We start from the raw sequence: 17094 nt of genomic DNA, 5'->3' as shown, positions 1-17094 counted from the left end.
TGTCTTCCGAGACTGTTGCTGTTGCTTGCTCAATTGTCCGTTTCAATTCCCTAACATCACCTGTCAAAGGAGGGATGTATACAAGGTCCTTCACGTACCCCCACAAAAAGAAATCGCAAGGTGTAATATCTGGAGACCTAGGAGGCCGTTTGAGCACACATTGGTTTTTTGATCCACCACGACCAATCCAACGATTTGGTAGCTCTGAGTTCAGACATGATCTAACATCACGGTGAGAATGGGAAGGTGCGCCATCCAACTGAAGGACAAAGTTCTCTTATTCAGTTTGCAACAATGGCAATAACCAGTCCTGCAACACGTGAAGGAAGGACTCTCCATTAATAGTTTTTTCTTCAAAGAAGAAAGGCCCATACAATTTCTTGTGGGAAATGGCGCAGAAAACATTTACCTTTGGAGAATCTCGGTCGTGTTCCAAAATTTCATGAGGGTTTTGTGTTCCCCAAATTCTTCAATTGTGCCTGTTCACTTTTCCACTTGTATGAAATGTTGCCTCGTCTGAAAAAAATGATTGATTCACAAAAGCATCCTCTTTGTCCTGCAATGCACAATAAAACTGGAATCGCTCCTCTTTGTCTTTTGGATATAACTTTTGCACTAACTGTAGTCTGTATGGTTTTATGTTTAATTTTTTACACAAAACACGCCACACACACGTTGTTGACATTTGCAACTCAACTGAAGCACTGCGTAACGATTTTCTCGGGCTCCTTGTGAAAGCTTCTCTCACTCGTTCAACGTCTTTTGCACTCACACATGGCCTACCACTTCTCTTCTTAGCACACAGACACCCTGTTTCAACGAACTTCTCATGCCGATTGTAGATTGCCTTTCTTGTTGGTGCTGCTTTACCGTACTTCAACCTAAATTTTCGTTGGACATCTGTTCCACTCTTTGTTTTGTCAAATTGTAGGACGCAGAAAGCCTTCTCACCTCCAGAAAGCGCCATCTAGATTCTTGTACCACCTAGTGGCGATAAATGGAACTACACGTTACATCTGCAATGAAAAAAATTACAACTTCAATGTTTCAAATTATTTACTTCGGTAGTTTACAAAGCTACTAGTTTGGCTACAATATTTTTTAAAAAGTGTTCCCGGACTTTTGAAACAAACTGTATATATATATATATATATATATATATATATATATATATATATATATATATATATATATATATAATTTGGGCGTTGCAGGGGGAAGGAATTCCAAATTTATGCCAAAAAGAGAGTATTTCAGTAGCTTCTTATTTTGAAATTCGCCAAGCAGCATCGATTAAATCATAACGAGGTCTGTACCACTAACAGAATAACACAAAACAATACTCGGGTCGAAAAATGCAACAAGAATTTAAGAAAGTTAATGGCATCGATTAGATGCTGCACCCAGCATATAGTCCTGACTTCGGCCCTTCTGATTATTAGATGTTCCGGTCCATGGCGTCATTCCTAAAACCACAATACTTCACCAACCAGAAAGATATGGAAACAGTAGTAACTTATTTTGTCTTTGTGGGATTTAGCACACACAAAAAAGTTTGCAAACCATGTCAGGGGTTAATTTTGGCTTCTAAGCAGGACTGCCTGCCTTCAGAGAGCCTAACGCCTTAACGTACTTTCAGAGGTTTGAACAACACTATTTTCAAGTTTCTTTCAGAAATGAAATGAAATTTTTCAATGTAAAGTTCTATCGTTAAGCCCTTTAAGCTAAAGAAAACGGATGATTATGGCAAGTGAATGATGATGGAAGAATTGGTGGAATGTAATGTGGGAGGCAACAGGAGTATCCCGAGAAATCCCGCGGACAGGATGTACTCCACCACAAAGTTCTATGACCAGGGATCGAACTGGGGATGCCATGCACCAGACTTAAGGTCTATAAAACTGAGCCACCGTGTATACTCCATTTTGAAGTTTCTGTTTCAGTTCTATTGTATTGAAGAGTAAAGCATCCTTTGGAAACTTTCTTTTCATAACAAACGAGTTACAGCATTTCGTCAGATTATTAATGAAATGTTAATTTGTGAAATATGAACAAAGTCGTCTGATTCGTTTCTGAAACAAATATTGCTTGAAGAAGCTCTTTTCAAGAGTTTATTACCGTTTCTAGTTTTTTTTTCTTTTAACAGAGAAACGACTTATACATATTACGAAGTTGCTAACGAAGTATTGATATATGAAATATAAACAAAATCCTTTGAGCTGTTTTCAAGAAAATCTAAATCTAGTTTGGCTAAACAGATGTCTACGCAGCACGTAAGAAGAAGAAATAAATCCTTGTAAACACTAATTTCTACTTTTGTCCCGTTGTTCAACAGGTGGCAGAGCGTTATGATTTTTAGATATGATGAAATCTATTAATTGTATTCGTTTTAACAGTTTGTAAAGCCTTTTGTTATATAACAATGTGTTTCCCTGACTCATTTATTTCATTCCTTTGCTATAAAGAGATATATTCTTTCTCTGAAGCAGAAAAAAACTGAAATTCTCATTAAACATTGAATACACGACTGCTATAATATCTCCTCTAGAGTCTTTTGTTTTAAGTCTAGGGAAATGATTTGATGTTAAATTAGAATTTTTATAATTTTAATTTTATAAATTTTAGGTTTCTATACAATCAATCAGAACTTGAGAATTTCTCGAATGTTCTGATGAAACGCAATAATAATAATAAGAATAAATGATGCGCTTCTTTCCCAGACTTACAACACACAAATGACGTAGATAATCTAATAAATGAGCACAGTGTGGTGTGGTTTTCATGTGGAAATTTGAAAATAGATGTTGTGCTATGTATCAGGTGTCATTTGGGGTGGGCAGGGGATAATTTCCCTCCTTGAGTACTAAATTGTATACCAGTACACAAATAAAGAGGATAACTCACTTATGTCAGTTGACACTCTGGTCCTTCCTCATGGCAAAATCGGAAATGATGCTTCTGAGTACAACGTTGAAAATTAAAGCGTTACTGTGCTGTATAATAATAATAATAATAATAATAATAATAATAATAATAATAATAATAATAATAATAATAATAATAAATATTTTAAACTAATCGTCATTGTTGGTTAAAATACATTAATGTCCTTCCTTATTCACTGAACCAAAATTGGAACAATGATCTAATATGAATTGTTATACAGAGTCCCGAGTGAATTCTAAAATTTTCCTGCAGCTCCATGTAGGGAACTTGCTAACGCTCTCGCGCTTGGTGCGAGCGGTCCCGGGTTCGATTCCCGGTGCGGACACGGGCGAAAAAATATAACAGTTTTTTTTTCAAATGTGGTATTCCTGGTACAACTTCGAACTGCAGGAAGAGAAATCACGGACACGATATAATTTAAGATAAACTTGCGTTGTGGGTTTTTGAAGCAAGGACCTCTACCAACAAAAGCAACACTCTACCACAGAGCAAAGTGATTGATGAAGTTACCACGGTTATTCATTTTTGAAGAAAACAATTTAGTTTTTTCAACCTAATAACGATATTTCTTTCTAATTTGAAGAACTGTACTTTATTGCAAGGAATCTGTTAACGATTTTTCTTCTTTTTTCAAGAATCTTACAGCATTCATAACGGATTTCTTTCTAATTTGAAATTTCGTACTTAATTGCACGCAATGTGCTAATGACATATTTTCTTTCAGTGGGGTTGGGGACGATCAACACATGCTTTCTAACTCTTTATTTTCCTTATAATTTTCAGAACTATTAATGCTATGATTCCCAAACTTCGACTTGAAACAGATATCTTTGAGGTCGACTCAAGAACTCGATTCGAAAAATTTCCTCCAACTCGACTCGAAACTCGACTCGAATTCTGGTCGAGTCGAGTAGACCCAAAACGAGCGAAATCCTGTGTGTAATTTCAAGTACTCTCTTCAAGTATATTACATAGACAATACGGGTATAACTATCAATGATACTACTACTACTAGAACTTTTATTATTATTATTATTATTATTATTATTATTATTATTATTATTATTATTATTATTATTATTATTATTATTATTATTGAAACACAAACATGAAAGTTTGAGGTTTGTATCTGAATACTAAAATTTAGTTGACTGCCGACCTCGGTAATCAAGAAGTCTTCGGAAGGCAACGGAATAGTTCACGAGGTTCTGGATTTGAGATCCGCAAGAGCGAGTATTCGGGTTCGAGCCAGAAGTTGTTAAAAGGTATCGTGCAACGCGTCAAACATGTTCAAAACTGCTCGATCCGGCTTTAGGATTGTCAACGGCTCGAGCGGCTTGACTGCTGCTCATTCACTATCAAGCCGAACCGAGCGAACAGCTCGAGTCGATGGCTCACCTGAAATGAACTGAACCGAACTGGTGGTTCACCCCTGCCGAGAAATCTTGTGCCATCGTCTCAGTTGAGCCGAATCGGTAGCTCATCCCAACCGAGCCGGCTTGAGTCATGGGTTCAATGAGCCGAGCCGATAGCTTATTCCAACCGAAGCGGCTTCAGCTGTTTGCTCAGATGAACAGAGCCGAACCGGTTGATATAACTACCCGAGTTGGACCTCTGTTTGGGATGAAAATTCGACCGTGCAGGTCTCAACCTGAATTGTAACTACAATGTATACTTATATTGGTGCTCACGACATTTAAGACTGTCTCGTTATAAAAATATATTGTCTCGTTATTATCAAGACGAGACGAGATGCGAGCAATGTCTTCTCTCATGACAACACTAAAAATATTCCACATTACTGCTTACATTTCTCACGATTTCACTTTCCTAATTAATCAGAGAATGATTTCAAACGTGCTAAAACAAGCTGAACGAGTGAGCCACATATCAAACTCGACTCGTGCTCATCCCTAATCCCCAGGGAAGCTCCCCGCCGTTCGAGGGGAGCCCACTTTAAGACAAAATTTTCTTATTTCATATACTATACGAACGTTAAATTATAAATGAAGCATCAAACAGGTTCAATACGGTACATTACATAAACAAAACAGCACAGAAAAGGTAAATAAAACAAAAATGAGTCGTAGACCCGTTTGAGTTAAATGTGTCTTCAATTAGGGTTCCGAGAAATGATACTTGTTTTTATGGCTATGAAATATGTCATGTATGGAAATGGCCAGGGGCGAAACCAACGGCCCAATAGCCGTTGTCGTGAAGGAGGTTTCATAGACTCCGAGGGGCTACAAAGAGTAAGAGAAAGATAGAAAGGAAGGACCTATTTTCGAATTTTGCGGAAGAGCCCACGCAATTTTTTCTAAGGGGCCCAAATATTAATGTTTGCTTCTCCAGAAAAAAGTCTTAAGTTACGGCGCTGAGGCTAATGGTGTCTTACCCCTTCGATTAAACTGACAAGGGAACATTTCGATTTGGTGAATTAAATTGCTGAAAATGATTTCTAACACGGGGTTCAGCACCAAAAGAAACAGAGAAAAGGAGAGTGTTTAGTGGCAGATTGTATACAGGGTGAGAGATAAGTGAGGGCAAGGTGCAGAGGTAGAACGTAGAAAATGTCTAGAAATGACATGTTAATTTTGAAACGAGTAGAGGGATTGAGGTCAAATGTTGGATATAAGGAGTGCATGTAGAGTTCCACTGAAAAGGCGTAACGTGAATTATGGGGGACGTCTGAAAAGCCGCCATATTGGAATTAGCACAAGAAACATATACGGGAAAGGGGAATATACGGTGTGCGTCAAGAGCCGTATGTCACATGTCACGGAAAAGAATAATTTTGGAGGGCTCTGGCAACCCTTGCAGTCACCCTACGTACAAAATGATCCTGATGTGTAGGCAACACACTTTTGAAAATAGTGTATAAAATGATAGCCGTTGCTACAATACAAAACGAGGTAAAAATTCAGAACGAAAATCCTGTAAAAACAGCATGTTTTACATTTTCGAAGGGATGTTGCAGACTTTTACGATAGAGACTGGTGAAAACCCTATTTATGACAGACTCATGACTAATACATCGTTAGAAATCCTATGGAACACAGATTCCAACGAGCTAACACTTGAGCTACTCCTGCCCTATTCGTTGAAGAAGAAAAAGAAACATAAATATCCAAAAATATGGAAAAAAAACTAGAATTTAGGGAACCTGGCAACCTTGCCTTCACCCTCTGCTGGAAAAATTATGCCAATACGTTCGTAACACACTTGTGCCAACAATACAAAAAAACATAAAGAAAAGCGTAATGAATTCCTTTTATGTAGTGAATGTTAACAAAAAAATATTATGCGTAGAAGAAAAATTAGTTGAATTTGACATTCGCCCCACTCCACCTCTCACTATAGTAACACGTTATATGGACATCATTTATGGTGCACACATCACGCACAGCAACAATATTTATACTTCTAAACGAATTCAGTGAAAAGATATCTTGTCTTACATGGAATCGTCCTGAAAATAAATGTAATTCAGGTCGAAAAACTGAGACTCAAAAGATTGGCCTACTTTGCAGCCCCCCCCCCCCCGCCTCAAAACATATAAGCAATAAGTACACATATAGGGTATTATCATGTAATGGAGTATTGCGTTGCTTGACATACCAATTTTTATGAGTGTACTTCCAAGGAGACGATGATTCCCCAAAAAACTTGATGAAAAAAATATGAACATTACCCTCCCCCTCCGTAGTGGTACGCTCCAAACACATACAGCGAAAAGCGTCCTTCTTCAAAAATACATTGTTACCAAAAGTATTATTATTATTATTATTATTATTATTATTATTATTATTATTATTATTATTATCTTAATTAGAGACTGAGCTATTGAGGTTTAAAGCCTTAACGTAGCAGTTGCGTGAATAGACATTTAAAGGTTAATATCAATAAATACAAACTCAATAGATGGTACGGAACGTTGTGTATTTACAGAGCAACATCTTAGTGACTTTATATATGAAGGAGGTAATTTAATAGATACAAATATTTCAACATATTACATAATACAACTTTTATTATTTATAAATAAAAATATTTCTTTGTCATTACTATCAATGACAGTAAAATTATAAGGTCACTGAAAATTCGCTGCTCAATGTGCAGAAATGGTCTGCCGAGTAACATCTTATTTAATAGTAAGACTTTTACAGTGTCTGTAATCGATTTCTGAAAGTATTAGTATTTTGTGTAACATGTATGATTAATATACAATAATAACAAATTAGTGAAGGAAGCGCATTGAACTTCTTCCATTGAAGTCACCTGCATTTGTGTCTGTCCGTTTCATGGTAACTTCCGTAATGTTTGTCCGATTTAAATCTAACTTTTGAACATTATGCAGGGTCGTTCTGACGTGTGATTACTCTTGTACTAAGGAGTTCGACTAACATATGTTACCTGCCGTAGTCAGGCATTTTGCATGACGTTAATCATATGTCAAAACGACTCTGAATAAGCCTAGCAGAACTAAGCTGGAGCACGGCTGTAATCATATAAACATCGTTGAAACAGATATCCTACGGGGGAAATGGATTCTGAATTTATGCCAAAAAGACAGTATTTCAGGGGTCTGTCATGTTGAAATTCAATACATAAACCCCTAATTAGAAACAAATTGACACATATCCAAACCGTTTCAAAGTTTCAGCTTCTAGAGGTCGAATGAACAATTTCCATAACATTTTGCACGCCTTGTGATCTGTGTGAGGAGCTTAGTGATCTTTTGCGCATTTTTCTTTTGTTCTTCAAAAATATTCCCTAACACTCATCACAAGATTCTGCGTTCAGCCAGACAACGCAAAAATACAAAGAATTATAACTGCTTGGTCGATTGTCGGAAATTAAATCGCAAATTTTGCGATCGGTTGACGCGAACTATTACGGAATGTACCTGCTTGAAAAAAAAAAAAATAAATGAAATCATTGGGCCTTATGCAGAGTCGTTTTGACGTGTGATTAGTGACATGCTAAAGAGTTCGACTAACGTATGTTTCCAGCTGTAGTCAGGCCTTTAGTATAACACTAATCAAATGTCGAAACGACTCTGCATAAGGCGGTTTAAGTTTTACGTCCCACGTTTATGCCGGTTAGACTAAAGAAGACGGTGATGATGAGATATGAGTGAAATGGTGGAGTGAAGGAAGTGGGAGGAAACGGGAGAACCCCGAGAAAACCCACGAGCATGGTGTTTGTCCTCCACAAAGTCCACACGGCGCGAGCTGGGATCGACCCAGGGACCCCAAGCACCGGAGGTGAACGCTCTTCCACTGAACCACCGCGCCCCCTAGGAATGTACCCGCTTGTTATTTTTTTTTATTTTTTGTCGTTGTTGGTGATATTACTCTGTGTTATTGTTTGTGCTGTTTGTTAGACATCCAATTTTGTTACAAGTGTTGAGAATACCTCAATTTCTTTTGTGCTATTTCTATAGACAATGGCTGCGAAATCTCCATGTCAGTAGCTCTGAAAGTGGGGTTCGCGGACCCCTGGGGGTCCGTGGAACCTTGACGGGATGTTCGCGACCCCTATAAATTGAAATGTGTTGTATTAAAATGGAACTCACACCTGTTAAATAAGAAGTATTTTTCAGTTACTAAAAAGAAAACAATTAGAAATTATACCTACTTTTGCAAATTTAAATGTTTTCCTACTTTACTAAATTTCTAGCCTGAGGCTGGTCAACCGTTATATAGTTCATGTAAGAGAAATTTCTTCTTTGTTAGAGCACTTTTTCAAAACCAGTTGTACATTAGCTGCATGACACCTCGGAATTTCATAGATTTCAATTTCAAGTGGCGGAAAACTCCCACCTCTACCACCAATTCCAGATTTTTTTTTAAAGTAAATGTTACTACTCATTTCTAGGCTTATAAACATCAAGCCTTCCACCAATTCTGGTATTTAAAAAAAAGTATATGAGAAACCCCTCCCAAAATATGTTCTTAGATCCGCCACTGCGAGTAACACGACTCAAATTAATTTGCATGTGCGCGGCTCATACGAAGAACAGTGTAAAAAGGCATTACAACATTTGATACCTTTCTCTACCACTTACTTATGTGAGAATACCTTTTCTGCTCTTTGCAGTATTAAAATTATAAAGCGAAATCGTCTTAATGTGGAATCGGACCTAAGATTGATAGTGACAAAAAATATTACAGATTTCAATGCAATTATGAAAGAGACAAATAATTTCATTCCTCACATTTAGTGACCCCATATTTGAGAACGTTGTTTATCAAGTGAATTAAAAAAAAATGATTTTTAGTCCTGAAAGTTACTGTATTTTCAATTGAAATTTCCTTCACTAGGAAACAAAGTATCTCTAGAGTAAATTACTTATTGCGATATTTTTCTTGATCTTTTTCTTGACAGCAATCATTCTTATTAGTATATTTGTAATACCATGAAAAATTTCCGATTAGCATTGCAAGGGGGTCCGCAGATCACTTTCCGAATGAACAGGGGTTCGCGTTATCGGAAAGTTTGAGAACCACTGCTCCATGGTGTTATAAGAAGGAAAGAAAGAAAGGGAGTACCTGATTCTGTTTCAAAAGCAGTTCAGAAGTGCTCTGAAGCACCATTAGGAGGAACCAGAACTATAATAAAAGTTCGACAGAAATTAGCCTATATCGTACTAAACTAAATGGCCCTTATATAAAATCATTCTGACGCGTGATTAGTACCATACTAAAGAGTTCGACTAACATATGTTTCCTGCAGGAGACAGGCGTTTAGTATGGCTCTAAACATACGTCAAAATGACTGTGCATATGGTCTAATGAGTTTCTAATCCACGCAAGAAAAGCCTAGGGCCCCATTCCGCATAAATCTTTGCAAAATTTGCGGATAGCAACGCAACACATCAAACAGGATTGCGTTGGAGTTTAGCCTCCCGTTCAACAGTGAGGCTTTATAAGACCTGGACCTACATCTTATGCGAAGCAAAATATGACATATTCATCCAAGCAGAAACACACCGTAAAATTCATTTATGCATATTAAATGAGCTCCCTTCTTTGCGAAAAATTCATGGTATTGTAGCGGAAGACGATGACCTGTCCACTGTATCAGTGTCGACGATCTAGCGCGCGCTACAGAAAATAGAATTTAGATTTATGTCCCGTTAGCGAAAATGATTTTTATTTTATTTTAACATCCCATGATTATTCCCTTTACGTTAAACGGGAAGGATGATTAATGGAAACGAATGATTGTGAAATTAACATTTTCTGTTGTTGCATCGGGAATCGAATCTGGAACCACGTTTCTAAAGGCTAACTACTTTGCTAGATCAGCAAGGTGGACATGTCTTATAAATGCCAATCCCTATTCATTGGGAGGAAGGGTATCATAACTTGAAGGCCTAAGTATTTGAAAAATATAAAGCAACTAAGTGGTGCAGTTAAGTGCAACGTTTAAACGTTCGAAACCTGGGTTAACCCTGTTCACACAAAGTCAAAGACATAGCGTGATATTAAGATGAAGAGTTTGTCCTTAGGCATCAAGGCACCTTCTGGAAAGTAGGGAACGGAAGTAACGCATAATGTGTAAATTACATTTACTTTATTATTATTATTTAGAATGTGGATGTTTTCTCCTGGTGAGAATATAAATACAATACAGTAGATTGAAAAACATGTTATATTAAAACGGTTCACTTGCATTGATATTATTATTATTATTATTATTATTATTATTATTATTATTATTATTATTATTATTATTATTATTATTATTGAGTCACTTTCCGATGTTGGGATCATTTATTCAAGTAACAACTGTTACTGGCAACGTCGCCTACACTACACAATGTCACGTTGAACGTCATTTCTGTTTTAGTATGTTCATAACCTGAAGCGGAGTATAGAAGTAAAAAATACGATCTGAAAACCCTAACAAAAAATTCCAAATCACTGAATCGAATAAAATGAATGAAATAACGAAAGTAAAAGCTTTCCGCGCTGTAAAATTCAGCTGTATTACTTAGTATTTAATTCTGCCACCAACAGAAAGTTGCGTGTAGGTCAAGTTTAGGCACAGCACTTGAAATAATTGTTGACATATTATAATTATTTCACTTAATGTTTTATATGATTCGCACTAGACGTTATAACATTACCCTACTTAGCATAGATGAAACTCAAGAGAGCCATCATAACTAATTGTTGAAAAATTACAATTTGTCTACAAATTCAGCATGCGGATGTGTTACATAAAAAGTGCAGTGCAAGAACACAAACCAACGTGTACTAGGCGGCCATTAAAGTATAGAAATGCTATCTAATGGATTCAGCGCAGGGTAGACCTAGTGGGCCCGTGCAGTAGCGAGTCCGAAGTGACCAGGTGCGTCAGCAGTGGTAATTAGACTCGTACGCAAGGGTACTGAAAACACGTGGGCTTTTACAATAATATGAGTTTGCGAGTATTGCTACATTCATAAGCATAAAATACAGCTATTATACATTCCAAAAATACTGCGCTGAGGGAAAATAAGGATGGCATTAAGTATGTTCCCCAAATCGATCGACGGCTCCTGAGCCAGTAGTGTGACTTATTGTTAGCCATTTTAAACGACCTCATTTATGCGTATACCCACTGTCGTTGACGCACCTGCGCCCAATGGACGCACCCCTTCGCTATCGCTCGGGCCTCCTGCTCTGACTCGGTTAGATAGCATTCATGCTATTAAGTGGCGTCCTAGCACAATTTACTTCGTGTTTTATGCACTGTAGTTTTTATGCAATGTGTCCACACTGGCTCCATTGAATGACTACGTCACAGTTACAAATAACGAATCGTAATGACTACCAAGTGAGCCAGTCATTACGAAGCGATTTGGGGTAGAAACTAAAACATACACAAAAATCTAATAGTAATCTTTCATATATACTTACTTACTTTAATCGTCGTAAAGAATTTTAATAAGTTTACACTAGCAACTCTACAATTGGAAATCTGAAATCCAGCTGTATTAGTTAGTATTTAATTCTGTCGTCTGCAGAAATTTGTTTCTTATGAATACGTCTTTTCATGCAGAGTATTGTAGTTACAAATTTTCAGAAATATGGTGTGGCTAAACTTGACGAGCCCCGAAATTTGTTTCTTATAAGCTTGTCTGTCTAGGCAGAGTGATAAATTTTACCTGTAATTTTGCAAAGTTTGGTGTGCTAACTTGACCAGCACTCCTACGGGAACCGGCCAAAACCCCCACAGCCAAAACACTCACACTCAAGAAATGTCAAAACGCCCACACAAAGGGTCATAACCCCCACACAAATGGACAAATCTCCCAAACACACGAACGGTCATAACCCCCACAGCCAAAACCCCCACACTCAAGAAATGTCAAAACGCCCACACGATCGGTCATAGCCACCACACAAATGGACAAATCTCCCAAATACACGAACGGTCATAACCCCCACAGCCAAAACCCCCACACTGGTTATCGGTCATAACCTCCAACGGTCATAACTCCCACACAAATGGACAAAACAGCCACACATAGCAACGGTCACAATCCCCACATAAATGGACAAAACCCCCACACAAATGGACAAAACTCCCACATGCAGAAATTGTCACAACTGCCACACAAATGGACAAAACCCCCACACAATCGGTCAAATCTCCCACACTCTGAAATGATCCTGGTTGTATTTCTTGCCCTTGTACTTTTTAATAATATTTTTTATTCCACTTAAACTGATGTTGCAACTATTCTTCTTGCACTGTTTTGTAATGACAGAAACACTAAAGTGGGCGTCTTCAGAGTGTGGGGGATTTGTCCGAATGTGTGGGGGTTTTGTCCATTTGTGTGGCAGTTGTGACAATTTCTGCATGTGGGGGTTTTGTCCATTTGTGTGGGGGTTTTGTCCATTTGTGTGGGGATTGTGACCGTTGCTATGTGTGGCTGTTTTGTCCATTTGTGTGGGAGCTATGACCGATCGTGTGGGCGTTTTGACATTTCTTGAGTGTGGGGGTTTTGGCTGTGGGGGTTTTGACCGTTCGTGCTTTTGGGGGATTTGTCCATTTGTGTGGGAGTTATGACCGATCGTGTGGGCGTTTTGACATTTCTTGAGTGTGGGGATTTTGGCTGTGGGGGTTTTGACCTAGACCCAATGTAACTTATAACTAATAAAAAAGAAATTATAATTTTCAGACATAACTACTCGTTCAACCATATGAAATCAAAACAAAAATTTATCTACCAAATTTCAGAGTCCCCAAAACTAATAAAGTTAATTATAAGCCAGAAAATATTTGTTGGCTATACTGTAGCGTTGTTACAATAACACAAGCCAGGGTACATAAGATAATCTTCATTCGCCTGTACTCAGGCCCGAATTTTTGTATTGCGCGCCCCTTTGCTTTAAAGAATTTGCCACTCCCACAAAAATCTCCCCGAAAACGACCAATATTAGAGTTGAATTCATAGTTTTAGGGGTCGCTGAGATGAATAGTGAGAGTTTTAATCCGATTCAACTTCAAGGTCATACTCCACTCCCTAGGGAGAGAGTGTTGTTGAATTCATAGTTTCAGAGGTCGCTGAGATTAACTGTATCTGTTTTCATTATGTTCAAGTTCATTATCACCCCTTCCGGTGGGTGTGGAAAGGATGACTTTTTAAAAAATAATCAGATAAGCTAGCTGATTGGTAACTACTATAATTAGAGCGAATTAAACACATTAACAAATTTTCTCGCGCTTGCTCTGGACTCTGCAGGTTGCTAGTTTTAAATGTTACTTTATTGTGAATCTTAAAACAATTCCAAAATTTTGCAGCCCCTTAAATTCTGGCTCCCTATGCTCGAGCAAAGAATAGCACTTACCTAAATAGGGCCTGCCTGTACTGTTTTGACGCTTTTTTTTGTAAAATATTTATTACATTTTTACTTTGTACTCTTAATAAGAGAGCGAAAATATTCATTTAACTTACCTAATACTATTAAATGTTCATCAAAATATATTTGTTACTAGCATACATTACCCGCTTTGCTGGGTTCAAATAAATAATTTAAATGAACATCTTTGTATCTCATGTATTTTATTGTTTATTGCAACAAGCATGTATACACAGTTTTTGTTAATGTTTTGGAACGTTATGACGTAGTAACAATATTTTTTCATAGTTGTAAATTAAATGTGATTCGTGTTCTAATACTGCATAAATAATTATATTTTTTCGTAATTCAATTAGTGTCACTGTTCATCTCGGCGAACGCAAAGAACTATAGATTCAACACTATATTGGTCATTATTTTTTTCCATTTACATATATATATATATATATATATATATATATATATATATATATATATATATATATATATATATAGTTTTTTATCATTTACCATTTACATATATAGGGCCCCCATGTTGCGAGCCATGGCATCAAAGGTTCACCGTTCATCTCAGCGACCCCCAAAGATGTGAATTCAGCACTAATATCGGTCATTTTCTATCATCTCATTTTAAACATCTCTTCCTCCCCCACCCCAAGTTCCCGGATTGAATTTGAATTTAAACGTTATTGAAAGTATCATTGTTCATCTAAGTGACCCAGAAAACTATAAATTTGACAGTGATAGTGGCCATTTTTGATCATTTTTATATGTCTTTCTCCCCTACCAACTGGCGGCGCTGACTTTGGCTTTAAACCGGATCGGAAGTGTCACTGTTCATCTGAATGATCCCGAAAACCATGGATTAGACACTAATGTTGGTCATTTTTGATTATTATTATATATAGTTCCCCTTCCCCTCCTCCGTGCTGCGGCATATCGGAATTGTCACTGTTAATCTCAGCTACTCCTACGTTACACCCTCCGCCTCCCCAACTAACAGGGCTGAATTTGGATTGAAACAGAATAAGAAGTGTCACTGTTTTTGTCATTATACCCGAAAACTATGGATTCAACACTAATATTCGTAATTTTCGATCATGTTTAATTTTCTGTCCCCCTCCTATGCGTTGCATCGTCAAAGTGAATAGCCTAAAGTAATCCCTGCCCCTAAATTCATATATGTTGAAAATTTGATTGAGATCAGTCGGGTGGTTCAAGAGTGATAAAGTTATAAAGGCAGTCATTTTATTTCAATTAATTTACATATATATCTCCCCCTCCCCTCTCCTACCTTAGCTCGTCAAAGTGAAACAATAAATTCACCCAAGGCCCGACCCTCATATATGTTGAAAATTTAATCGAGATTGGTTGGGTGGTTTAAAAGTTATTAGGTTTTATTAGTTTTTATTTAAATGTCCCCCTCCCCTCCCCTAAGACCTTCCGTTAAAGTGAAATTAAAAAAAAATATATATATATTTCCAGATCCGAACCTCATGTATCTTGAAAATTTGATTCATATCGGTCATATAGTTCAAGAGTTATTAAGTTACAAAAATAGTCACTTTCAGTCTTATAAAAATTGATTTTTATATATCTCCTCCTCCTTCTCCTCCCTTGTGTTGTTTCGTCAAATTTAAATCATAAAAGCAATTCCAGTCATAAACCTCATCTATGTTGAAAATTTGATCGTTATCGGTCGAGCGGATCTGGAGTAGTGATGAGCAAATGCAAGACCAGGACCAAGACCGGGTTGGTCTTTGTCTTGGTCTTGCATATCCAGTCTTGGTCTTGCACTAAAACACTTGGTTTTGGTCTTGGTCTTGGTCTTGGTCTTGCACACCCAGTCTTGGTCTTGGTCTTGCATGTCTTGGTTTTAAAATATCTTATACTTTTCATAGGTAAATTTTACTCTGAACATAAGAGATAATAAATTCTACAATGGGCCAATAGTAACAGATACAATGTATGTTTCTAAATGTAACATAGTTTACCTTCGTGTATGATGATAATGTACAACATAGGTGATGACTTTAATTTTTTTAATGGGTGTCGACGCTTCACTGCTTAAAATCAGTGTCTCACTGTCGGTTGGTTGTGCCTCCATTGAAAGAAGCGCACAATAGGAGAAACGTCGAGAGGAAACACGTTGGCATATTTCTTTCTCTGTGGCAGCAACACAATCGCATTGCGAGGTCAAAGTCAGATGATGCGAGGTTTCCTGCATGCTGAACCAAAGGGAAGAGTTAATACTGGTCTGAAACGAACGGGACGTACAATTGTACACACGCGGAATCACACCGTGTAAGTGGCGACAACAATGATGTCAGCAATAGACCACGACGGGATAGAGCACATACTGTAACAGTAAGCAGAAGTATATTTGCTGCTGTTGAATGAAGCTCTAAATAGGGAACCAATGACAATATTTGGATGCAATATTTGAAGAGACTGCTTTCCGTATGGCTGCGATAGAAGCACAGTGGATGAGGAGAACTATGATGAGGGACAATGTACGATGCTATAACAAAACGGAAGAAGAAACTATTGGTTGCAACGAAGAAAGACGAACCGAATGTGCTGTTGCCAAAGCATGGAACAAAACATGGGGGCAGAAAGCTGAGGTGTTGCAATCAAGCTATTGGAGAAAGAAGAGTAAAGAGCTAAAGAATCAGCTTACCTTCTGCGGAGTGTAGTCGACGCCCCCTGGCTTTTACAAATGTTCAAAGTGATGTCCCCGAACAGCAATACAGCGATTTATTCGCTGTACGTAATTGTGAGCAACAGCTTCCAACTCGGCCACGTTGGTGTTCCGGAATGCAGTTTTGAATGTTGCGAATTGTAGTTGGTCGATTGACATACACAAGACTCTTAATTCCACCCCAGATAAAATAGTCCATGCAAGTAAGGTCGGGCGACCGCGGAGGAAGCTGTGGATTGGAACCTCTTCCAATCCAGCATTGCGCAAATACAACATTTAGCTCTTCCCTACACATGGCAACATTATGGGCTGGACAGCCATCTAATTGAAGCCACAGCGTATGACGTATATGGAGCGGGAGCGGTACGTTTTCCAATAGCGGCTTTAGATTGTGTCGCAAGAAACCACGAAACATTGCATCTGTTAAATGACCAGCAAAAAATCATGATCCAATGACCTGAGTCCCTGCAATGCCACCCCATACATTAATGTTGTAGTCGATTGACTTCTCTCATCTAGGGAGGGTTCTCCGCTGCCCAGTAATGTGCATTGTGGAGATTCACGTTGCCATCACTGCAGAATGTT

The 17094-nt window shown here is 37.8% G+C and overlaps 1 protein-coding gene across 1 annotated transcript; it reads right to left on the bottom strand.

Moving 5' to 3' along the window:
- Positions 1–469: 469 nt before the first annotated feature.
- Positions 470–967, bottom strand: LOC145673982 (uncharacterized). Its single transcript, XM_081743806.1, has one exon. It carries the CDS (start codon positions 965–967, stop codon positions 470–472), a length of 498 nt encoding a protein of 165 aa, XP_081599932.1.
- Positions 968–17094: the final 16127 nt, after the last annotated feature.

Source organism: Thermobia domestica, chromosome 17, assembly GCF_964235325.1.
Source record: "Thermobia domestica chromosome 17, izTheDome1.hap1.1, whole genome shotgun sequence".
Classification (NCBI taxonomy): Eukaryota; Metazoa; Arthropoda; class Insecta; order Zygentoma; family Lepismatidae; genus Thermobia; species Thermobia domestica.
The sequence above is the reverse complement of the archived record's forward strand: the minus strand, read 5'-3'. Positions and strand labels throughout refer to the sequence as shown.